At 42.8% G+C, this 25,872-nt stretch overlaps 2 protein-coding genes across 4 annotated transcripts in view; both read left to right on the top strand.

The window, feature by feature from the left end:
• The window catches only part of LOC101156812 (cell death activator CIDE-3), a 5,127-nt gene extending 3,597 nt beyond the window's left edge, over positions 1-1,530 (top strand). For all 3 annotated transcript variants that reach the window (XM_004069301.4, XM_004069300.4, XM_011475640.3), the window contains exon 6: positions 1,147-1,530. In XM_004069301.4, the coding sequence (XP_004069349.1) occupies positions 1,147-1,330 (184 nt within the window). In that variant the 3' untranslated portion in view covers positions 1,331-1,530. The remainder of the gene's footprint in view (positions 1-1,146) is intronic.
• On the top strand, positions 1,524-25,872 carry LOC101163485 (probable G-protein coupled receptor 22). The gene is made up of 2 exons (XM_011475639.3): positions 1,524-2,412; positions 23,770-25,872. Exon 2 carries the CDS (start codon positions 23,882-23,884, stop codon positions 25,349-25,351), a length of 1,470 nt encoding a protein of 489 aa, XP_011473941.1. The 5' UTR covers positions 1,524-2,412; positions 23,770-23,881; the 3' UTR covers positions 25,352-25,872.

The following is a 25,872-nucleotide window of genomic DNA, read 5'->3' as shown; positions in this document are numbered from 1 at the left end:
CTTAATCATCTTTAGACATGCCCTCCATCATCAGAAAAATGCTACAAAAACCTGGTAAGATCACAATTGTTGTTAATCGCCCCTCAATCTGACCTGAATGAAACCTGGCTCAAGGCGCTTTTGACTCCTCCGTTCATTTATACTTTGACCGTTTGTCCGCTGGTTTTCGCTCTGCCGTTCACAGGACTGAACACAGATCAAATTACAATGAATTAAAAAGTGAGGTTTTGTGTGTAGGCGGCTAAACGGTCCACTCGCTGTTAGACAAATGTAGGTTTCTATTTTTAGAATAATTCCTGCTCTGCTGCTTTTCAGTTTTGACTGTTTCATTTCACAATTGTGGTTTTCGGAATTTAAAGTTTAAGCTTTTTATTTAGGTACATCTAAAGGCCTGTTCACACCGGGACGAATTTCGCCGGCGATTTTCGCCGACGTTTAACGCCTCGTGACTAAACAAAGGGCACCAACGAGAGTGTGCACACCGACGCGAAAAAACGCCACGCCTTAAAGCGTCAAAAAAAAAAAAACCGCCTCGGGTTCGTTTTTTTTTTTCGACGCGTCGCGTCGAAATCTACTCGACCAATGAGAATGGCGCTTTTGCTCACGTGTCTGGAGCTTCTGAAGTTACAGTAAAACACAACTTGGGGGCGCTCAAACACAAAACTGCCTTGCTGAGCACACATACCAGCGAAGAAGATAGACGCCAAGTAGCGTCTACACAGCCGCGAAGCAATAATGACGGACATTCTAAAATATCCCCGAACCAAGCACCAGTTGGAGCTACTGGTGCTTGAAATATTCATGTTTTCTTTGTTTGATTCTGACAAGCGTGTAAATACTTGCTCTCTTCTTCTGAGTGAAAAGCGACTTTAAGAAGCGTAAAGTTGCGCAGCGCCACCTTGTGTACAGGAGTATTTCTGTTTTACATTAAGCGCCATCTAATGTCAGGGAATGAAATTGCATGTTCACTCCACTCATCGTCAGCGAAAATCGCCTGGGTGTGAACACAAAAAACGTGGCGAATAACGCTGGCGAATATTCGTCCCGGTGTGTACGGGCCTTTAAACTTGAAGTTTTAGCGAGTGTAGGATAAAAAAACTGTGCTTCTAACATCCACCGTCTCCATCTTCTGCCTGGCTCCTGCAGGGAGGCTCTGCGGTGGACCCTCTTCTCCATGCAGGCCACTGGCCACATCCTGCTGGGTTCCTCCTGCTACATCGAGCAGCTGCTGGAGGAAGAGGAGCGAGCCCAGAAGAGCCTAGCGCTCCCGCAGGAAAGCAGGATCAGGCAGCTCCAGGGCATGCTGCTGGGAAAGACCTCCCTGCTGTGATGGCCTGCTGTTGGTGGAGCGTCTGCTCCTGGAATAGGGTCACGGTGTGCTCGTCACACACGAGTCCAGCTGGTAGTTCCTGAACGTGGATTTCCAGCAGAATTTGCCGTTCATATTTTTTTCCAGCTCTGTTACAATGTTTGTCTCATGCTGAAGCCAAAACAAGTATTTGCCCAATATGCACTTTCCCTGTAACTTTTTTCCTGTAGAAAATAAAGTGTTTTATTTACCTCTTCATGACTGTCTGTACGTTTCCTGTTCAAGCTGGGCTGCTTAAGGCCATCGAGGACTTTGTAAGTTCAGATCATAGATGCTGTAATCGGCCTCAGGTCCAGCTGTCACTCCTACGCTCCCTTAATTGTCCCGGTCTGCCTGGTCCTGTCGATGGCAGCCGGCCTATGACTCAGAAAACCAGAGGAAGCGAAAGGAAGGAACAGGCGAGGGGGAAAGCAGCTGCAAGTGCTGAGGGGAGGGAAGCAAATTACAGTGAGAGAGGTGAAGCTTACAGCTGTCTTCAGCTGAACGAGATTCTGTTTGTTTTGGGGTCTAAATGGGCTAAATCTTAAATGTGAGCGTAGTTGGGGAGGGTTGGAGGAGTAACATTTCCTGATTTGACAGGTTGTTCAAAAATCTGTAGGTGCTTAATTTCTCCCCCTCCAGTTGTCAGAAGCATCCATGTGTTTCATCCTCTGAGAACATTGAACATTTACATCTGAATTTTAGAGTTACTAAATGTCTTTTTTTTTAAATGGTCTATTTGAGCTGAATAGTTTAACTTGTTTTTTGTTTTAAAGGCACAAATTAAAGTATTGGTTTCTGAAAGATTTCTGGATTAGACGAGTGTGGTCAGTTGCTCATTGTTGCCTCCTCCTCCTCCTCCCCCTCCTCCACTTGCGTGCAGCAGCTCCTCAGTGGATCCAACAGCCGAACCTCTGCCTGCGGACATCCCGTCCCACTCAGCTGTGAGGCTGCCAGAGCTGCTCTGGATGATCACATTCTCTGTAGCACATCGCTGCACGCAGAGGATGCAGCTTTTCATCCGCGCCCAGCCTACAGGTTGCAGGGATGGATCGCTGATCGAGGTAAGAGCGCAGCAAAAGCTTCATCTTTTGGGAGGGATTGGGTTAAATCAGCAGGCGGTAAACATTTAGCATTCAGGTTTCCGTCACTCTTCAGTTTATTTTCCGGTTTAAGAAGCTCTTCTCTCTTGGTCACGTGCGCAGGGGAGCTGTGGTTCCCAACTTTTCTGGAGGAACTTTTACGCAGCAGTTCTAAATCTGACATTTCGCACTTTGCCATCACAGTCCTCCACAAATGATCGTGAAGTAAAATGTTTCCGTGTTGAGTCCATGTTGACCATCCATGTGTGCAGCAGCACTGCGTGTGAACCTCCACGCCGTGGCGTGATGTTACGGGGGGGGCACACATCGATTTTCGCGGAGGAATCTGGGTTTTATCGGGAACCTCGGGCTTGCACGTGGGAGTGGGAGCGTGACACGGTTATCATGAGCTATAAAGCTGTGTTTTCTCCCACGCACCCGGGGGGGCCCTCGCTGCAAAACACCACGCGGGAACATCAAGGTGGATGGAGGATGTTTGCTGCGTTACGCACGGCTGCGCGTCCTGCAGCTCAAAGGAGATAAAGCTTCTAAATAAACAGGCTTAGAGTAATTTAAGCATCTCAAACGTTGTCTTTTAAGGTGCTTTGATTCTTGTCTAATTTGATTTTTCATACCGCTTTGGTTCTCCACCAGCAGCAGTTCATGCAAATTGTTGCACTATATGCTAATTATCCTCTAAAACATTTCCTGTCAAATTATCTTTTAGTTAATGTTTGTGTTTCCTTTAGGGATATAAAATCCCTTCTGAGAATTTCTAGTTGTGATTTTATTATTATTGGTGTTTAAAGTGGAAAAAAGATTCAGTCAGAGCATGGAAATCAGTTTCTAAGTACCAGATGGAGCCTTAAAAAAACCAAACTGATCAATCCGACTTAGATCCTGAACTTTGTTTTATGTATATACTGTATTCCAAAGAAAACTGTTTAGGGGAATGCAGCAAATTTGATTTTTTTTTTTAAAAAGCACGAGAGTGGTGGGAGTGAGGAGGGATTGCAGGAATGCTGACAACAGTGGAGGTGGGGGACAGGACAAGTCTTGATGACAGGGTTTCTCATCCTGGTTCTCTGCTCTGGGTGCTTTGGACTGCAGCTGAAACTCAGAGGCTGCAGTCTTGTTCATCTTTCTGCTGCCAGCACACCAAAAACACATTAACTGCCTTTTAATGACCTCCTTGTGCATTTAGGTAACATCAGTTTACCCCTCGTGACGTTCCGTTCTTCACCCCGTCCTCTTTGCCTCGCCGCCTTTCCCGCATCGCGCTCTGCTTCAACAGTTAGCTGCTCCACGTCCATTTTTTATCCCCGACATGAATAATTCAGCCAACAAGACAACATGCCGACTCTCCGCAAGCAAGCTGATGCTTTTCCTCATATCCATCCTCCCTCTGCCTGAATAATGGATCTCTGTGGAGTCTCTGCAAAGGTGCTCCACAAAGAAATGCTGCTTATTGCTCTGGTTTGTTTAAATTTAAATAAACACACAATCAAGATCTCCTCTCTTCATACATTCCCAAACCTACGATGTGCCTGAATACCACCATCTCACTTCCTCTGGAACTACTTTATAAGTTTCATCCCTCGCAGGTCAAACGTTCATCTATTCAGTTGCACAGATAATGAGACAAATATTAATGACTTGGAAAGGAAAATGCATTGATAAATACGAACACAGGCCCACCGCCAACAACAGTAACCATCAAACCGCTGACCTTCCTGAGCTAACATGTCAGCAGGGTTTAAATAAGCTTTATGTTGCCATGACAGCACATTATTTAAGAATATAAGAAATGACATAATCTGCAGGATTTCTGGCAGTTGTTTTCGTTAGAGGAAACACAAACTCTTATATTTGTAGCAGTCTCCTTACTCAGCTGCCTTAAGAGTTCATATCATTTTTCCTACATCGTATAAACACGAGACAATCATCTCTAGATCTATTTCTGAAGTGTTCCCAGTGGTCTTTCAATTATGATTATCCCATTTGTAGCCAAGATTTTGAAACTTTTTCTAGGACATAGTTTCTGCAGAGTGGCAGGAGTTCTTCAGAGGTTCATCTCTAAATTGTGGGCGGGACTGTTGGCATGGAGACACCCCGCTCCGCTCCCTGCTGCCGAGAGTGCTTTGCTGACGGGTTTTCAGGCTAGCCCAGGGGTGGTCAAACTACTGCCTGGGGGGCCATGTGTGGGCCGCCAACTCGAGTAAGTTATATTGATAATCCTTATAAATGTTTTCTTTTCCCAGTAATTCTAGAGTCCACTCATAAATGCTGCTCTACAAATAACTTGACCTTTGCTTAGATGCAGAGTTATTCTGCATCCATGTGGTGTTGGAAAATGTGTTGTTTTTCTGATGATTCCGATCATTCCAACTGCGCATGAATGCAGCATTTCCCAGAGGGACATCAAATGGCTCCAAAATCCAAAATGTTCCGTTTTAAAATGTATACAGTACAGACGAAAAGTTTGGGCACACCTTCTCATTCAAAGAGTTTTCTTTATTTTCATGACAATTAAAATTGTAGATTCACACTGAAGGCATCAAACTATGAATGAACACAAGTGGAATTTTATACATTATAACAAAAAAGTGTAAACCAACTGAAAATATGTCATATTTCAGGTAGGGGTGTGACGATAACCGCGTCACAGCGGTGATCATCTCGTCACCTTTTTTTTTTTTGAAGTTCTGCATATGGTGCGTGATTTGAACTACAATAAACACATTCATCTTTGCGAATAATTTACTTTTTCTGGAAGTGCTGTGTTCAAACTTCAAGGGCTTCTGGGGGAATTTCCATTGTATTGATTTCCATTACAAGCTGCGTGCGTTCTTGAGTGCGTGACGTGGCCGCCAGCCGGAGGATTTTGTGTTTTGGGTGGGGGGTGTCGCAAGAGTCCCGACACTGCGACTCTTGCTGCTTCCTCACAGCGGTGATCAAAAATCCCACACATACTGTTATTTATTAATAAAGAATAGCGCGTTGTAATTATTAATTGCATTCATTTGCGATTAATTGAGAGAGATTGACATGTTCATTTCCACCAGGGGATTTTGTGTTCGGCTCCTGCTGCTTCATCATCCCGGTGATCAAAAATCCCGCACCGTCACAGCACTAATTCTAGGTTCTTCATAGTAGCCACCTTTGCTTTGATTACTGCTTTGCACACTCTTGGCATTCTCTTGATGAGCTTCCAGAAGTAGTCACCTGAAATGGTCTTCCAACAGTCTTGAAGGAGTTCCCAGAATGCTTACCACTTGTTGGCCCTTTTGCCTTCACTCTGCGGTCCAGCTCACCCCAAACCTTCTGGATTGGGCTCAGGTCTGGTGACTGTGGAGGCCAGGTCATCTGGCACAGCACCCCCCCCACTCTCCTTGTTCAAATAGCCCTTACACAGCCTGAAGGTGTGTTTGGGGTCATTGTCCTGCTGAAAAATAGATGATGCTCCAACTAAAGGCAAACTGGATGGAATAGCATGACGCTGCAAGATGCTGTGGTAGCCATGCTGGTTCAGTATGCCTTCAATTTGGAATAAATCCCCATCAGAGTCACCAACAAAGCACCCCCACACCATCACACCTCTTCCTCCATGCTTCACGGTGGGAACCAGGCATGTAGAGTCCATCCGTTCACCTTTTCCGCGTCGCACAAAGACACGGTGGTTGGAACCAAAAATCTCCAATTTGGCCTCATCAGACCAAAGCACAGATGTCCACTGGTCTAATGTCCATTCCTTGTGTTCTTTAGCCCAAACAAGTCTCTTCTGCTTGTTGCCTTTCTTTAGCAGTGGTTTCCTAGCAGATATTCTAGCATGAAGGCCTGATTCCCACAGTCTCCTGTGAACAGTTGTTGTATAGATGTGTCTGCTGCTAGAACTCTGTGTGCCATTGACCTGCTCTCTAATCTGAGCTGCTGTTAACCTGCCATTTCTGAGGCTGCTGACTCGGATGAATTTATCCTCCGCAGCAGAGGTGACTCTTGGTCTTCCTTTCCTGGGGTGGTCCACATGTGAGCCAGTTTCTTTGTAGCGCTTGATGGTTTTTGTGACTCCATTTGGGGACACTTTAAGAGTTTGCCCAATTTTTGGGACTGACTGACCTTTATTTCTTAAAGTAATGATGTCCACTCGTTTTTCTGTACATAGCTGCTTTTTTCTTGCCATAATCCAAATTCTAACAGTCTATTCAGTAGGACTATCAGCTGTATCTCCACCTGACTTCTGCACAACACAACTGATGGGTTAACCCCATTTCTAAGACAAGAAATCACACTTGTTAAACCTGACAGGGCACACCTGTGAAGTGAAAAACATTTCAGGCGACTACCTCTAGAAGCTCATCAAGAGAATGACAAGAGTGTGCAAAGCAGTAATCAAATCAAAAGGTGGCTACTTTGAAGAACCTACAATATTAAATATTTTCAGTTGTTTCACACTTTTTTGTCATTTATGTAATTCCACTTGTGTTCATTCATAGTTTTGATGCCTTCAGTGTGAATCTACAATTTTCATAGTCATGAAAATAAAGAAAACTCTTTGAATCAGAAGGTGTGTCCAAACTTTTGCTCTGTACTGTACATCCATTTTTAATTAGTTCAAGTATGTTTTCATCCAGATTCCGTGTTATTTCTTTCTCCGATGAGGTAGACCACCAAAACACTCCACTCCCCTGCTCCTGGTCCGGCCCTTCTGTCAAATTTTAGAACCCCTCTGTGGCCCACGAGTCAAAATGTTTGCCCACCCCTGTGCACCCAACCTAACATTAGTAGAGCAACAAAAAATGGCGAGCAATATCGGAGCTATCCAGCCGTACAGTTTTGATCCAGATTCCAGATCAGAGCAGGAAAATAGGGATGGTGGTGGCAGTCTTCCCCAGCAGCTACATCAGTGTCACAGGCGTTTGTGTGGTTTTGCAGGCGGTTAGCAGCAACACAACCGTTGTTCTCCCATCATCTTTCTTCACTACAATGAATGAATCCCTTCCCGGCTCAGCGTGAAGCCAATTTTCTCAAGAATTGGTGGTTTGAATAGAAACGTAGAGTTCGACGCTATGTTAGATTGTTGTATGAGGACGTTGTTTAGCAACGTATTTGTTCTTTGCATTATCTTTGTTTACTGAAGCCAAACCAGACAACATCCAGATCAGAAGCTGCCAGAAAAAAGCCATGACAGCTTCACACAGAAGAACCAGTCAAGGGAAGTTTTTCGTTTTGCTCTTTAAGCAGAAACGCCAGAGACATAAAGTAGAACTTTCAAAATAGAAGACATAATTTTTTAATGTGTCGATTAAATTTTTTTTATCAAGAGCCAGTTTGAGATAAAGTATGTGTGAAAAATCTGCTGTCTGACACATTAGTTAGATTCTAAAGCACAAAAATAATTTGTTTTGACTGGTTTGAATGTGACACGTGTTTCTGTGAGCTTTTATGCACGTTTCACAAAACATCCTCAAACTCCATTGTGTTTTTTTTTCCACGGTTGTTTCTACTTTCACCCACATCTCCAAACTCGTTACCGCAGAAGCAGTGGGAGTCCTGCACACCGTGTGTTTGCCATGGCTAGTGCAGATGAGCGCGCTTGTTTGCATTTTCTTTCTCTTTCAGGTTATAAAATGAGCAGCCGTCTTGTTATCCTCTGACTTCGTCATGGCCCCTGACAGAAAACGCCTTGATGTGGGGAATCTGTTGTGCACGCATTAACTAGCCAAATACACGTGTTTTCATTTTGAATTTCTATTTTGTTGTTAGTCACCCTACCCCAGACTCTAAGCCTTGAATACCTTTTCCTAGTAATGTCACAAGTTCTATTAAACACTGACCCACATTAGAGCTTTAAGAAAATAAAATACGTGGGTTGATGTGTTGTTTTTTACACAGAACATTAAATCACAATAAATGACAAAAAAAAAGGTCAAATGATGCTTATGCTGATGCGTCATCTGTTAAAATAAGTCTGCAACATGAGTTTTTAAAACTTTTATTCTGAAATTGGGAAAATTAATGGTGGAGAAAAGAGGAAATCTGAAAAAGTTTACAAAAGTGTTTTTTAACACTATTTGTTTCTACTGGAACAATGAGTTTGGAGTCACTAAGGTAAATGACATGACGATCAAGAGCCTTTAAATGAGACTGTAAGAAAGTCCTTAACGCTGACTCATCAGTGACTCAAGCAGCAAATGAAGCCGAATGAAAACATGAAAGAGAAAAAGGAAAACAAATCATGAAAAAGGATTAAATGATTTAATTGAAAACGGAAATTTGAAGAGAAAAGTCTGAACTAATATTCTGGAACTCCCTCCAGCAGGTTTGGTGGCATCATGAAAGCATAAAGAACTTCAACTGTAGCTTTTTTGGCTTCTAAGGACTTGAGAATCTTTTCTACTGAAGAATATTTATAGCAGGAGATGCAGGTTGTTTACTTATTTTTTCAGACAAAGCTAGTTCTGGAGATTCTGATGCATGCTCTTTCATAGAATGATGGGACCTGGATTCGCCACAAAACAGATTTTTTTTAATCAGTCAGTGTTTTGACCGGCCAGGAGTCTGCTGGGGAATAAAAAGCAGAATCTGCATGTTGGGTCTGCTATAGAAATGAATTATGATATTGGAATAAGCTTAGTTAGCATAGATAGTAATAAGTCGGACCTGTTCCCTGTGAACGTTGGACTCTGGCAGAGATGCCCTCTATCACTGGTTCTGTTCATAGTCTCTATGGACAGAATTTCTTGGCGCTGCCAGGGGACGGAGGGGCCCTGGTTTGGGGATCACAGGACTTCCTCTCTGGTCTTTGCAGATGACGTTGTCTTGTTGGGGCCAGTACCTCCAGCATGGATTTGGGCAGAAGGTAATTTGTCCTCTCTGGGTGGGTGGAGTGCTCCTGTCCCAGGCAGGGGACTCTTGGGGTCTTGGGGAGCGTGAGATTGAGATGCGGATTGGAGCGGCGTCCGCTTTCATGTTACGTACACAGATTCAAGATGCACTTGGTACGTACATGAATTAAAAAAAGATGCAACTCATATGTCACTACCAAATCAGAGTCCCAGATTGATCAAATCCGACTGGTTTCAGTCCTTTGAGTCAAATTAATCAATATTTTAGTGATCTAACCTCAAGGTGGCCGAGCATCACCCCAAAAAGCTTATGTTACAGGACCAAGTCCTATATTTTGTCCAATCAGATCCATGTGTTTGCAACATCACATCAGCTTTGTTAGGGTGGCTGTGGTGCAAAGGAAAAGTGGACATCCTCTGATTGGGAGACTCCAGGTTTGGTTCCCGCCTTGTCTGCCCATTTGCGGAAGTGATCAAGACGCTGAACCCCACGTTGCTCCTGGTGGTTATAGGTGGGTGCCATCTTAAGTGAACACACTGATGGTGATAGAACTGATGGACATGTTATTGTAAAACGCTTTGGGCCTTCAAAGAAAGTAGAAAAATGCTATATACACTAAGTACACGCATTTTACCATCTCAAAATACTTTACAGAGCAGGTTTGCAGAAACTGTTGTCACAGTTACTTTTGTAGTGGTCCTCAGATAGATGACATTTTCTCCTAGATTGTGGAAGTAATGACCCCACATCAAAAGTGATTCACCATTCATGTTCCCTTCTTCTACCTCGCTCCGTTTCTGACAGCCCGTTGCATCAGATGCTCACACAGGAATTGGGAGATTACCTGGACTGCCAATCATCTTTTTAATCTTTGGGCTGCTGCCTTTGGGAAAACCTGATGTGTCTAAAGCTGTTCAATTATACATGCTCTATGGTCTCTGGGCTCACGCTTTCTACAAACGTGGAGAGCATCCTGCAGAGCATCAGTAGTAGAAAGCTGGATTATGTATGCACTCATGAACAGTGTGGTTGGATTCTCTGCTGCTCCGCGATCTGAATTCAACTTCTCAATGTAGTCCTCTGACAGCATGAGTGGTGGGGTGTCAATGATCACTAAAAGAAAGCATTAAATATGAGGCTGCTCTCAATGTGTGGTGATGTCACTTTATAATTGTAAAATGGGCGTTGATGTGTAAACCTTGACTTTATTATGCAGGCCTGGGTAATAAATAGAAAACGTATTGTCATCGCGATATATTAAACTGTGACAAATGGTTACCATAACAACCAGTGCTCCTTGAAGAAGGCAAAAATGTCACTGGACATCTTTTTTCCACTCACTACCTCCTCTGTTCTGCATCTGTCACAAACTGTGGAAGCTGAGCTTAGTAGCTACCTGCTGTCCACGGTCATAGACGGTGAGGAAGACCCCCTAGCCTGGTGAAAGGCTCCAACTAATTACAATCCTGCATATAAGCAAGTTTGCAAGAACGTATCTCTGCATACGTGCTAGTAGTCCACCAGAGGAAACATGGTAACATGTCAGCATACATTGGAAACCTTACCGAATAAACATGGTTTTCCTTACCAAGAGCTACCACTCAGGAAGAATGCATAGACGGAGAAACTCTTATGGTTTCAAAAAAGCCAAAACACAACAGATGAACCTACATTGTTCTTAGTTGTCGTCCAAATATTTCTTTTGGCCAGTACTGTCAGAAAGGTAGAACATTGTTCTTTAGTGTGTTTCCCTAACATACAAGTTCTTACCCGTCTCTTGTTGAGATGGTTTGCAATATAATTGAAGTTATGTTGACTTTTATTTAAATCAAACTGTGCCAGTGAAATGTAAACCATGTATTTGTCTATTTTTCTTTTCTCATGTATCGCAAATCATATCATCATCGCACTATTGATCACTAACATCGCACATCCCAAGTTTTAGTCATATCGTGCAGAGTTAAGCCTCGTCTGCATGAAAAACCAAATTTAACAGAGCTTTAATGTTTTGTCAAAACGTCATGCTGCTTTAAAAAATTCCGATAATCAAATCGAACTTTACTTACAAAGTGCTTTTCATCCAGCAGTAACGCAAAGTGCTTTACGGGCTTAAAACAATAAAAAGGTCATTTATAAAATACACAGAAAACCCTCGCAACCACACGCACACACTTCTTTAAAAATGGGGGCTTTTTAGTTGGTTTATCTCCATAGCAACTATTTTATTGTTTGGTTGCCTGGCAGTGACGAACAGGTCTACGTCATTTTTAGAAGATTCTGCAAAAGTAAATTTTTAAATTACCTTGGCAACTGAAATATTTTGTTAACCACGCCCACATTCCTAATATGTTCATATTGTATGTTATATTGTTTTGTTTAGTTTGAACAAACGATTCGTGTACTCGGTTTTCACAATAATATTCGGGTAAAAATGGCGAGGATCAAAAATAAATAAAAAATAAATTCCCCAAAAGAACGCCACTGTTGCGAGCTCGCTGCACTGACACCATTTAAAGGCCGAGTCACACAGCCACTACGTACATTTTGCGCCTTTTCCACGTATGACATGTTGGTCTTTTGTGATACATGCGTGATAAACATAATTTATACGTTTCTCTTGCGTTCGTTCATTCGTCGATGTGTGCAGATGTCCACCTGGGTTTTTTCGTGAATTCAGTTTTGAGCTGCTCAACGTTTTTGGTCGGTTGAGAATGAGGCAGTCTGCATGTCTTTCCGTTGTTTAAACGCAATACTAATGCAATTGTGCAGGATTTTTGCAAGATGCATACTCAAACTTGTGTCTTTCTACGCCCGTTCCACGTATGTCTAACAGACTTTTCATGCATGTACCGCTTTTATATATTTTCGTGGTTTATTCATACTTCCTCCATGGTTTTAACGCAATTCATCTGTGATGCATCTTTGAAAATTTCACATAATTTTCACATAAACTCTGCAACTTTTCTCACTTTTTCCACGTATATTCATATATGACCAATGTCATCCGTGCAATAAGCACAAAATGTACGTGGTGGCTGTGTTACAACGGCCTTAAAATCTATAACCTCTAAACTGAAAATGTTGCCTGAAAATGTTTTTCTCAAATGTGCAGTAAGAAAGAAGAAATGCCAAAACAATCTGTAACAATCATAAATAGAAACTAAAGTGGAAAACTGGTTTGATGTGATCCACATTTCTGTCATGAGCTCAAGTAGAATTCTATTAAGGTCATCCTAAATATTTAAACAAAAAAACAAAAGAATAGATTTTTGCCTAGAATTTTTAGTCCATTCAGGAATATTTATTAGTTAAGTAGATTGACTGCAGAAACTAAAGGAGGCTGCTTTCATTTGAAGAAAAGTGTTGGTCCAGACGGTATAAGGCATCAGAATGAAGCAAGAACGGGACAGAAACCTTCCTCCCAGCTGAAGAAAAATGTGCTCATCTCTGCAGGACGTATCTCACAGAGCTCCAGTGTAATCAGATCGCTTTGCCGCTGTGATTTTAGGATCACGGCCGTGTCTCCATCTCCTCCACCTGAGCAGTAATCATGCAGCATTTCCCGCAGGCAATCACGAGCGGAGTCTTGAGAGACCGCAGAGGTCTTTAAGGGACTCATGGCAACCAGGAAAGCAGCAGCAGATGGAGGGAGGCTGATGTAAGATGTTATAGTGGAAAAAGTGTCACCTCTGCTCTCTGGGATGTGTTGTTTATCAGCTCTTCTGGTTCATTCTTGGCTTGCACTTCCTTCCTTCTCTCAGGCCACTTTTTTCTATTAATTTCTCTCAGCAGCAGCTGTTTCTATAATTTTCTGGAGGTGCTGTCTCTCTTTGATTTATCATTAAATCCCCAAAGAGTTTAAAAATAAATCCCCAACAATTACCTTAAAGAATTGGCTTAACCAGCAGGTTTAACCAGCCTAGAAAAGATTGTTGCATTAAATATCATTTCTGTTTTAAATTCAGAGCCTTTATTTGTACCGCTTTAAAGACCTCTAGAGTTTTTCTTACATCTCCTTTTTTTTTTGGGTGCATTATTGCCCTGGAAATGGCGTTATCGCATCCTGCTAAATGGCGTTTGTGCATTAGTGTCCGTCACTGCGCCACTTATGGTCAACTTCAGGGTCAGAGCTGCAGGGGACGTACTTTAAAAATAGTTTTTTAAGAGTTTGGCCGCATTATTAATTGCAGAGTGGCAGACTTAGCAGTTTGGGGGCCCCAGGTGAATAATAACATTATACATGATAACAGATCTCCTCAGCGGTGGATAAAAAAAAAAATCCTTTCCTATATAGGGTAAAACGTCAGTCAAATAACTTTCTTTATTGGTCCACTTTTAGACAGCACCAAAGTCTGAACCCTAACCATTTGATAAGCATTTAAGAACAGAAATCACATGTTAAAGAAATGCCTTTTTTATACATTATTTGTGCTTAAAAAACTACAGAATGTATCGAACGTGCTTATTTCTTACCCACTCGCTTTTTAGTCAGAACAAATTATAATCTTTTGTTTTAATTTATTAGGTTTTATAAGCCAAAAGAAACAAAAATACTTGAATGATGGAACAGAAAACTTCAGATTTAAAATCAGTAAACATATAAATATTCTCAAAATGATCATTCTTGCCTTTTCTCCTCTTTTCTCTCCCTTTTCTCCTTCTTGACTTTCTTTTTTAGTTCTTTTAACTGCGTTTTTCTTATTCCGGTTTTGTCTTCTGTCTTCTGTGTAGACATTACAAGTGTTCCAACAAATATCTTGCTTTCTCTTTGCTTTTTCCTTTTCACAGCCGTGCTTCATTTTTACCACTTTGGGTTTTAAATGGCATTTTAAAGATGGCGTCCAGACATCATCAGCCGAAAGTGGAATTTCTACAAGATTTCAAAATTGCTGCACCTATTATTAAACTTTTTAAATGTGGATAAACTAAAAAGACGGTAATAGTTGTTTTCCTTTCAAAATTGTAAAACTGATCAACTTTTTTGCACCTGAGCTTTAGCTCCAGTGTTTAAAATGCTTTGGCTAAAGTAACTTTTCAATCCTTAACGCGATCAACTTAAATCAGCTTAGTCTGTCGCGGTGAAAAGCGGCTTTGTGTCGGTATGCGATACTTTAACATACGTTGTGTGTTGGGTACAGATGAAATTCACGTTGATCGCGTGAAGAGTGATGGTCTGTCAAAGAGCATTGTAGGCAGACCTTTTCAACAAAAAAATGAAAATTTCTTAAACGAAATGGAGGAATAACCTGACCTTGGCCAAGGACTTCCAGTTCTGGCTAATGTCTGGGCGACATCTCGTCTGCAGCCAGGTCCTCTTGCCTTGAAGGCCGTGTCACACAGCCACTATGTGCATTTAGCTCATTTTCCACGTATGAAATATCGGTCTTTCGTGATACACACGCGATCTACGTCATTCAAAAGTGTTTCTTGTGTGCGTCATCATTCATCAGTGAGCGCAGAATTCCGTCGAGGGTTTCGGCCGACGGGTCTTCACGTAAATTCAGTTTTGAGCTTTTTTAAATTTTCGGTCGGTGGTGAATTACGCAATTTATGCGTATTTCACGTAGTTTATATGACATTATTATGTATATCTTACGCAATCATGTGTGATCTTTGCGAGACGCATATGCAAATTTGCGGCTTGCCAAGACTGTTTTATGTCTAATAGACTTTTCAGACATGTACCACTAATGTATAACTTTTATATATTGTGTACACGGCACACATATCACGGTAAAATGACTTAATTGACACACGAATAATGAATTGCATATAAACATTGCAATAATTACGCACAATTCATGTTCTAAGTTGGTTTACGTGTTCTGTGCGTGGTTTATTCAAACTTTTTCTGTGGTTTTAACGTGTTTCATTTGTGATACATTTGTAAAAATTTCACGAAAAGACCACAACTTTTCTCACTTTTTCCATGTATATTCACATATGACCAATTTTCATCTGCGCAATATACATGTAGCGGCCGTGTGACACTGTCTTAAGGCCCGTACACACGGGACGAATATTCGCCAGGCGTTATTCGCCAGCGTTTTTCGCCACGTCTTTTGTGTTCACACCCAGGCGATTTTCGCTGACGATGAGCCGAGCGAACATGCAATTTCATTCCCTGACTTTAGATGGCGCTTAATGTAAACAGAAATACTCCTGTACACAAGGTGGCGCTGCGCAACTTTACGATTCTTAAAGTCGCTTTTCACTCAGAAGAAGAGAGCAAGTATTTACGCGCTTGTCAGAATCAAACAAAGAAAACATGAATATTTCAAGCATCAGTAGCTCCAACTGGTACTTGGTAAGGGGATATTTAAGAATGTCCGTCATTATTTCTTCGCGGCAGTGTAGACGCTACTTGGCGTCTATCTTCTTCGCTGGTATGTGTGCTCAGCAAGGCAGTTTTGTGTTTGAGCGCCCCCAAGTTGTGTTTTACTGTAACTTCAGAAGCTCCAGACACGTGTGCAAAAGCGCAATTCTCATTGGTCGAATAGATTTTGACGCGACGCGTCAAAAAAAAAAAACGAACCCAAGGCGTTTTTTTTTTTTGACGCTTTGGCGCGCAGCGTTTTTTCGCGTCGGTGTGCACACTCACATTGGTGCCCTTTGTTTAGTCACGAGGCGTTAAACGTCGGCGAAAATCGCCGGCGAAATTCGTCCCGGTGTGAACAGGCCTTTAGGCTATGTCCGAATTCCCACCCTAACCCCAACATAGTGCACTATATAATGTGTTAGTAAAAATCCAGTGCCCTAGAATTTTCCCAGAAGTCTCTGCGAAAAACCAGTGTGCATTGATGCTGATTAGATCGGCGAATATAGACCACAATGCATTGCGTCGGAACAATTTTTGCCCAAATGTTTTTATTTAGTTGTATTTTTTTAATAAATCTTCAACGTTTTTATCTATAGAAGACAGTGGACTCATAAATAATCATCGCAAAACACTCATATTAATTATGGCTCGCAGCAGCAGTCACTGACTGCAAGGACCATATTGTTTTCGCAGTTGGAACGACGACTTCGCCGCCTTTCAGCGAGAATGTGACCCCTGCCGCATGCTGGAAAAGTCACCAAAACGTGCACACACCTGGGATAAATTGCAAATGAATTTTCCAGAGATTCAACGTCACCCCCCCGAAGACGATGACATCACGGCCAGCGATCCCGTCAAAAAAATGAATGGGCCGAAAATCGCGTATGGGGCCCAACAAAATGTACTTCAAAATACAGTCGCGAAACCAAAACACACGTGTCGGGGATATCCCAAAGAAGTTTTGAAATCGTTACGGGGCGGCCACACGACCTGCGGCTTGGCGGCCATTTTGTGGCGAACTCTGAGAATTGGCGATTTTCGTGTTTTCCCACGATATGGGGAAACGACACTTTTGTTTGAGCGATTTTCACGCAATTGCACACACTTGCTGGCAGCTCCAGTCTACAAACACCACAGAAGTGTCGTTGACCTTTGACCTTGGGAAAAGGCCGCATCTGTAATTTTCTCAAAAAAGCACCTTTAGCACCAGATACAAACGAAAACTCGTCCTTGGAATTTTCATCAATCATCTCGTAACTTTTCAGGCATCAACGGCCAGCTACTTTGGAAAAAATGTTGGAATTAGAAGTTGTAGATTTTGAACGGCGTGCGCGTGGCGAGCTCGCAACCGTTGCCATCTTAGCTAGCTCGCACATTTTTCATCGGAATGTCGTGAAGAGGACATATGCAATTCCCTGGCCCGCGCTGAACAAAACGATGTCACGCACGACAAGATCGATAAAGGAATGTGGGCGTGGTAAGCAAAAAACCGTTGCAAAAAAATGTGCCGACTCGGCAAAAACGAAAAAATTCGGAACTTTTTTTTTGAGAATCGCCAAACGAAACCAATCTACCCTTGTTCGCGATATCCAAAGGAAGTTTTGAAATCATGACGGGATGGTGATGCGACCGACGGTTTGGCGGCCATTTTGTGCCAAAATCTGCAATTTTGCCATTTTCGCGTTATTACACAATATGAAAAAATGAACTTTTTTTCCAGGGATTTTCCCGTAATTTCACTCACATGTTGCTAGAGCAAGTCCACATCTACCTCTGGAGTTTCGTCGACCTTTGACCTCGGGAAAAGGCCGCCATCTTGAATTTTCTATTAAAAACACCTTTACCGCTGGATTCAATCGTAAACTTGTCGTTGGAATTTTCAGCGATCGTCTCGAAACTTTTTCCGGCATCAACGGCAAGCTACTCTGGAAGAAATGTTGCAATCAGAAGTTGGAGATAAAATCAACAGAAAATCCGCCATTTTGAAAAAAGTGGGTTTTTTACTAACTTATGACAAATAGCTTTCACCAATGGAGGAATGTGTTTTTCTGAGTCAGTTAATGATGCTGATCGCTATGCTAGCACTTTTAGCCACATTACCATAGTTAGCATAGTTAGCATTTTAGGTAATGTGTTTTTCTGAGTCATTTGATGATGCTGATTGCTATGCTAGCACTTTTAGCCACATTACCATAGTTAGCATAGTTAGCATAGTTAGCATTTTAGGTAATGTGTTTTTCTGAGTCATTTGATGATGCTGATTGCTATGCTAGCACTTTTAGCCACATTAGCATAGCTAGCATAGTTATCATAATTAGCATTTTAGGTAATGTGTTTTTCTGAGATAGTTTATGATGCTGATCGCAATGCTAGCACTTTTAGCCACATTAGCATAGTTAGCATAATTAGCATATAATGCTTTAACTAGCCTTAATCAAAGGTGGATGGTGAGGGCGGTGAGGGTAGCGGTGGTGCGTAGAGTTGGGCGTGGAAGGCGGGTTGCGTCTGCGGGCCATACAACGCCGCTTGCGGCTTTAATTAGAATTTAACTTTGTGAAAACGATGATGTAATATCCGCTGTTTAAAAAAAAAGAAGAAAAAAGTAGTGACCATGGTGTCCGAATTGCTTTTAAAATTCAGCGCACATAGTGCCACACTATATAGTTTTTTAGTAGTTAGGTGTTAGGGTGGGAATTCAGACACAACCTTAACCTGCTGTTAATGGAAGAGTCCATTGCTGGCGTGGGACGGGGGAGGACGAAACAGTTTCACATAAACAGTGTCAATGCTATTTCAGTGATTTAAAAACATTTTTTTTTTTAATGACAGAGTTAAATAACAATGACCGTGGAAACACACACTTTGGGGGTTTCCAAGCTGAACACAATTGCCTAGCTTTGCTAAATGTCTGCTCCTACGCTACGCTATAACACAAGCACCACCCGTTTAAATCTCTCCTTTTGGTAAATCTATCTGCTTCGCTTACTGACACTCACATGCTGTCATCACAGGACTCGCTCTCAAAGCTTTACTACTGTACCTATGCCCTCTTTAATCGGGTCCCTTGTAGTGCGGTTGCTATAGCAACAGAAATGAGGGGGCCAAAATGAGTCCATTGCTCAACCAAATGTCTTGTTGCTTGGATGGAGACGTGCCGAGATTGACATATGGAAGCTGAATGACCTACCGCCTCGTACGTTTGTCATTTGAAGACCTGGATGTTGACATTTGGACCTGCGGGACCGGAGGAACATCAGCAGCGAGAACGGACGATTTACTGCAGGTTATTGAGTTACTGGTTTCTGCCTGGGATGACAGAGAACTAAGTGCTGGATGGATGGATCTGAATGACTTTAAAGTAATCAAAGTTATTACAAGCTGTTTGCAACAGAGCGCCTCATTCAGACATGACTGCTGCCAGAGGAAGCATCCTTTCTCCGAGAACATTGTTATTTAGAAACACTTGTGTTTATTTTAGGCTTTCAAGCCTTTGACCGCATTCAGCTTTTCACTCATTCCCCATGACATGTCCAGCCTGGAACCCTATCCATTGACATGATTTGTGCAAAGTGCATTGAGTATTGATGCACTTTGCACAAAAGGAGCCACATCTCTGCAAGAGTGCACTAATTACAGCCCATTGTGCTGTGAACTCGCCCAGCTACAACAAAAGCACAGTTACCAAAGTCACACATACGTGGACAACAGTCACTTGCTAGGTGACACATAATCAATATTTCATTTCATTTTTTAGAAGTGCATGAAGACGTCATAACAGCAGCAGCAGAGAGCGCAGTAATTGTGCAGCATTGTCTAAGGTAGGAGTTTTTCACAAAAAGAAGTGATTACATTAAAAAAAACAAAAAAATTTTTTTCAGCTGCTGTGTTTTGTGTGATTGCTTTGTCTCGATTGAGCGATGGATCATAAGCATTGGGGGGTGGAACGTTTTCCGCTTTGCAGCCAAAGAAGGCATACATCTTTAGACAGATGAATTGATTTGTTTGATTGCTTATTTGTCAAATGCAAGATCAACACAAGGTCAACCAGGTCATGAAGTGTTTGAGATGAAAAGAACCACACAACCAACTGAAGTAATCAAGAGGTACTCATAGCATACAACAGTTGTACCCTGCAAAATTACAGATAGAAAAGTACAAAAAATAAAGGTAAATTTCACACACTTAAGTTCTCTGCATTTGACCCATCTTCTGGGGAGCGCTGAGCTGCAGACACAGCTGCACTCGAGAACCATTTGGTGGTTTAACGCCTCAATCCAACCCCTTAATGCAGGGAGGCACTGGGTCCTGTTTTTAGAGTCTTTGGTATGACTCGGCCTATAGTTGAACTCATGACCTTCCAGTCACAGGGCAGACACTCTACCACGAGGCCCACTGAGCTGCTTAAATTATAAAATATATAAATATAAAAAGGTGTGGTTGAGGTTAAAGTGGGACTTGGGACAGCTTATTGCACATGTAACAGTAGCCCTGACAGAGAGGTAAGGACTTCTAATACCATCAGTAGTTGTGTACAAGTATTAAGAAATTCTGAGATCATTAAAGCTACTATGAAGAGTTCAGTACAGCTTGGTGATGTATTTTGTACTTGCAGGCAGACTCCTGTATCAGTTTGCTCCAAAAGTCTGACCTAATGAAGCGTACGTTGATTTTATGTACCACAAATCGCACATTAAATGAAGCAGAAGTGTTTTCAAAAACATGGAGCATTCATTCTAAATGTTTAAAAAAAATGTTTTCTTCAACTGGTACTCATAGTTTAGGTGTTAGCTGCAGGTTGGACAATCGGAACAGATTTTATGGTAAATGTAGTGATTCTAATGTTAAGATGATTCGTTGAGTGTGCTTTTGTGACTCGGGAGAGTTTTTACTTTGAATATGGGTGACCCTTTAGGATGTGCAGTCAAAAGCGGTAAAAATAACTTGAAAATTATCCAAGTTCACAATTGACCCATAAAGCTTTGACAGTATAAAAAGCTCAAACCATCATCTGCCAGTTTAGAGAGAAACAGCCTTTTAGGGCTTTGACTAAACCCAACGGACCCGGCACCAACCCACAGAACCTCACGTCTACGGTTTATTCTGGTTTTTGTTGTCCCTCTCTAAATAAAACTGACTTTATGTCTGCCAGAAATCCTAATGACATAACACACATGTACATGGGTGAATACAGAGACCTCTACAGGCACATTTTCATTGTCCAGCTCAAACGAAATGGGTTTGTTTAGATTTGTTTTTTTATGCTCAAGTCAGATCATGATGGCTGTATGCCGTCTTTTGACAGGATTTTTTTTTTTATAATTACTATTTCTTTTTTTACACATTTGGGGAAAGTGATAAATTTTTTTGCAAATTCATTTGGAATTTGGTGAGGCAAGAAAAAGGATTTGCTCCACTTTGGCTGTACCAATTCACCAGTTCGGGGGAATTCTTGGAGGTGTGTGAAAAGTTGATTATGGATGACTTCATTTTGTTTTAATTTACATAAATTCATTTTGGAAACAACAACAAAAAAGTTTCATCAAACGGAAGTACAACAAACTGTTAAAAAAGGTAAATGTCTGATAATATGAAATATTATATGAACTTGACGTTGACTTGGTAATGTTTGTGTCTTTGTTTTTATATTCATTTATTACCTTAATAGAGCTTCGTGTAACCCCAGCTCACAGTGATAAGTGTCGGTCCTTTAAATTTAAAATCAGACTTGTGTTCTGCCAGGTCCTTCAAAATTAAAGCTGTTTATCAAAGTATCTGTTCACGGTAAACAACAATCTGTCTTCCAGATGAAAACTATTTCGTTTTCTGGGTCGTATCATTAGCAAATATCCAGTTAGCCATTTGTTCAAAATGAGGTTTTGCTTTACACAAGTTGCAAAGTCTCCAGAAACTACAACAATGAGTTTAAACCTTTATGTTCTCAAAATCCTTTCGGAGAAAATGATCCAGGTTTAAAAGATTTTCTTATTTGATTTGTTCTGTTGTCTTTTTTATTTTATTTTACTGTGCAAAAGTTTTGGATGGAGAAGAATCAAACCAGCAGTTTAATGCAACTGTGGCCGCTACACGCCCCCCCTCACTCTCCCCCTCTGCTCCAGCCAAAAATATCTATTATTAATTCCCACCATTACCTCCAACTACTAAAAAACTATATAGTGCGGCACTATGTAGTGCCCTGAATTTTAAAAGCAATTCAGACACCACACTCACTACTTTTTTGGTTTTTAAACGGTGGATGTGACGTCATCAATTTCACGAAGTTAAAATCTAGGTAATATGAGCGTTTTGGGACAATTATTTATGAGTCCACTGTCTTCTGAAGATAAAAACGTTAATGATTTAATAAAAAAATACATTTAAATACATTTTTTTGGCAAAAATTGTTCCGATGCAATGCATTGTGGTCTATATTCGCCGATCTAGAGAGCATGGATGCACACTTTTTTTTCGCAGAGACTCCTGGAAAAATTCTAGGGCACTGGAGTTTGGAAATTTAGATTCAGACATCACTAAAAAATAGTGAACGCACTATATAGTGCACTATGTAGGGGTTAGGGTGGGAATTCTGACACAGCCTATGAATTTGTTGTGTGCAGCTCCGTCAAATTCAAACATATTTTAAGTTTCACAATGGTGACTTTTCTGCTGGCAACCGTTTTATATTTTGGTTGCTTGGCGGTGACAAACAAGTCTATGCTTTTTTTTTTTTAGAATAATTTAAAGTACATTTTTTAGAACTCCTTGACAACGGAGGTTTTTGTTAACCACGCCCCCATTCCAAATAATGTTCTTGTTATTTCATTTTGTTCAGCTTGAGTCAATGATTCATGAATTAAAAAATGTGTGAACGCCACTTTTGCATGCTCGCCATTCTAATGTTATTTAAATTGTACTATTATTTTCTACGAAGTATCTTCCCAATAATGCTTGAAACAAAAGTTAGGAGGGGATAGATCAAAAAGTTTAAATTTGTACCTGGTAGCAAAGGTGACTTTGTTATTTTTATTCAAGAGGGCAGCCTTCTCCAGAGGTTAGAGGTCAACAAAAGTTCGAATGTGGTTGTAGACAAAACTTGGTGTGGCGTGTGGGAAATTCCGTGAAGGTCACTCAAACAAAAGCTTTCTTTGACCTTATCGTGGGAAAATGGGAAAATTTCACACTTTGCCATAAAAAGGCCACTAAGTTGTATAGGTCCTGTGGCCATCCCATAATAATGCACTATGCCTAAAATTCCTTTTCACTGGGTACTAGGTGAATGCAAATTTTGTACGGCTCAGAACTGCTGCAGGAAAGAACGAAGACAAAACAAGCTGTATTTAAAGGTGGACCCATTTTTAAATATTTTTTTCTTAATGTCTAAAAAAAATTTCAAATGTAATTTTCTTCCCTGATATCATCCATTTAGGCTCTTTTGTTTAATCATTGTTCTTGCAGACAGACTTTTCTGTAGGCAGTTTTTTACATTTTCACAGAAGTTAGTGAGCAACTCTTTTGCTCTTTTAGCACATCAGCGTTTTAAAACCCCATATGGTCTTCGGTCGCCATCTCCCATCAGGTCAGAGGCAGTTTGGCGCTTCCTGCTCAACGTGTTTCCCTTCCTTTGATGGCGGCGGATTCCCTGAAGTCCGATGGCTTCAGTTCATTACATTTGAGCTCCTGCTCTGTGTGCGTTTGGACAGCCGGACCGTTGTGCTGTTCCTGTGCAAATCTGCACTAAATGGAAATCAGTTGTACTGATAGAAAGTGGATGAACGCATAATTCACGACCCGTTCAACCTGCAGACACCAGAGACTGACAACTTCAGGGCAAATATGCAAAACCAGGGGTGTCAGTGTCATGACTTCTCTGTCTTTCTGTAAAAAAAAACTCTGATTTTATCTTTTTTATATTTATATGAATTAATTATACCCGTGTTCATCAGGTAACATGTCACTGAAAATATGTTTTAAGAAAATTTCATCCATGAAATTTCCAGATTGATTTTCTTTTTATGAGATTATTTTTAAAAGTAAATTTTCAAAAGTCAGGAAGTATTTTCCGAAAACCAGAACAGGAAGTAAAACAGGATTTGTAGTTTTTGCAGGGCTGCTTTTGATGTTAATTAAAGCCAGTCTGATGGAGACCCTGTCTCATCCTCGTCTTCTCACCTCCTCAGCACTGCCACCAAGATGCTTTTCCGTCCTGCATCATGGCGGCTCTTCCTGATGCATCATGGGGGCTCATCTGCCGCATGAGCACTACAACAGACGAGGACTGACTGGGTCGTCATGGAGACCGGCAGCTTCAGCTCAGACCCGGCCACCACCGACTGGGCCTGGACGCCGGCTGATGTGGACGCCCTGGGAGTCCGTCAGGAGCAGGGGGGAGCAGGCGGCTCGCCGAGCGCTCCGGTGTCCTGGCCGTTCTCGCTGGGCTTCCAGGTGCTGCTCACTGCTTTCCTCATGCTGGAGCTGGTCCTGGGCTTCAGCAGTAACCTGACTGTGCTGGTGCTCTACTGCTCCCAGTCCAACCTCGTGGACTCGGTCAGTAACCTGGTGACGGTCAACCTGCACGTGCTGGACGTGGTGGTGTGTGTTCTGTGCGTGCCCCTCACGCTGGTGGTCGTGCTCCTGCCTCCCGGCCCGAACCTGGGCCTGCTCTGCTGCTTCCACGAGGCCTGCGTCACGTTCGCCAGCATCGCCACCGCCGTCAACATCCTGGTGATCAGCCTGGACAGATACGACATCTCAGTGCGGCCGGCCAACCGACTGCTGACCACGCGGAGAGCGGCGTTGCTTCTCACTGCCGTCTGGCTCGCCTCCGTCGCCGTGTTCTTCATCCCGTTCTTGGAAATGCAGTGGCCGAGTGGAGGAGGAGCAGAGGAGGCGTCGTGGAACAACAGGACCCTGCTGTGTGTAGGCAGCGGGAGCTACCAAACGGTTCTGGGGGTGCATTACCACCTCCTCCTGCAGGTGCCCATTTTCTTCACCACCGTGGCGGTCATGCTGTTCACCTACTCCAGGATACTGAGGGCCTTGAACATCCGCATTGGCTCCCACATGAGGAGGAGCCAGCGGTTCAGGGGGAGCAGGAGGAGACTGAAGAAGAGAAAGGCTGAGCTCAACACGGACGAAGGCGTTGAAGAGGGAAAACAGGGGACTGCTGGGGGGGCCGAACAGCAGAGCCGCCCTCCTCTTATCGCCTCCCTGTCCCCCACTCCCACGGCCACTTCTCCTCCTGCTTTGTCTTCTGCTGCCCCCCTTGTAACTTCAGACATGGGGGCTGCCACTCCCCTACCGGCCTCCCTGGGGGTCCAGGCCTCTGTGTCTGCGATCATCGCCCTCCGCCGGGCGGTGCGACGGCACAGGGACAGACGAGAGCGCCAGAGGCGGGTGTTCCGGATGTCCCTCATCATCATCACGACCTTCCTGGGTTGTTGGGCCCCCCTCTCTGTGACCAACGTGCTAATCCTGGGCATGGGCCCCAGCGAGGTCCTGGTCAGCCTGCGCCTCTGGTTCCTAGCCCTGGCGTACGGCACCACCGTTTCCCACCCTTTGCTCTACGCCTTCACCCGGCAGAAACTCCGCCGTGCCCTGCGGGCCAAGGTCAAAAAGAGGGTGGTGTCCCTGCTGCAGGTTGACCCCTCACCAGGGGGCACAGTAATACACAACTCCTGGGTGGAGAACAGGAAAACCAGTCGGCAAGTGCAGCTGGAGGCAAGCGAGGGCACCGACCGCCAGCTGGCAGAGGCCCTGTGAGGCGGGAACCCTTGGGGGAGCGTGGGGGTCATTAAGAGGCAGAGTCACAGATGTGCTCCATTAAAAAACTCAGTGAGGCGAGAAGAAAGACCCGGGAAAAACACATTTTTACCTCTGGGAGGTGTTTGGCTGTAAGCACCGGCAGCAAACCTTCGCCGCCGCCGCCGCCGTCACTCCACAGGTCATCTGCAGCAGGATGGTGTCATCTGGTGCTGAAGAAGCCAACTCAGTGGTCTTGTGGTAGAGTGTCTGCCCTGAGACTGGAAGGTTGTGAGTTTGAATCCAATGCTTCCCTGCTCAACACTAAGCATTAAAGGGTTGGACTGGGGGGGTCAAACCACCAACTGCTCCCCTCTCTTGATTCATTGAAATAAAAAAATACTTAAAAATGCAAATTTGGGCTTAGGTTTCTCAACAAGTGTCCTCCATCATCATGATTCACATCGCAGTGAGGCTTTAACCCTTGTTCTATCTTGGATGACCCCCCCCCCTTCCATTGACGTGTTCTTCCTACCATGACA

This window comes from Oryzias latipes, chromosome 5 (assembly GCF_002234675.1).
Source record: "Oryzias latipes chromosome 5, ASM223467v1".
NCBI classification, from domain to species: domain Eukaryota; kingdom Metazoa; phylum Chordata; class Actinopteri; order Beloniformes; family Adrianichthyidae; genus Oryzias; species Oryzias latipes.
The sequence above is the reverse complement of the archived record's forward strand: the minus strand, read 5'-3'. Positions and strand labels throughout refer to the sequence as shown.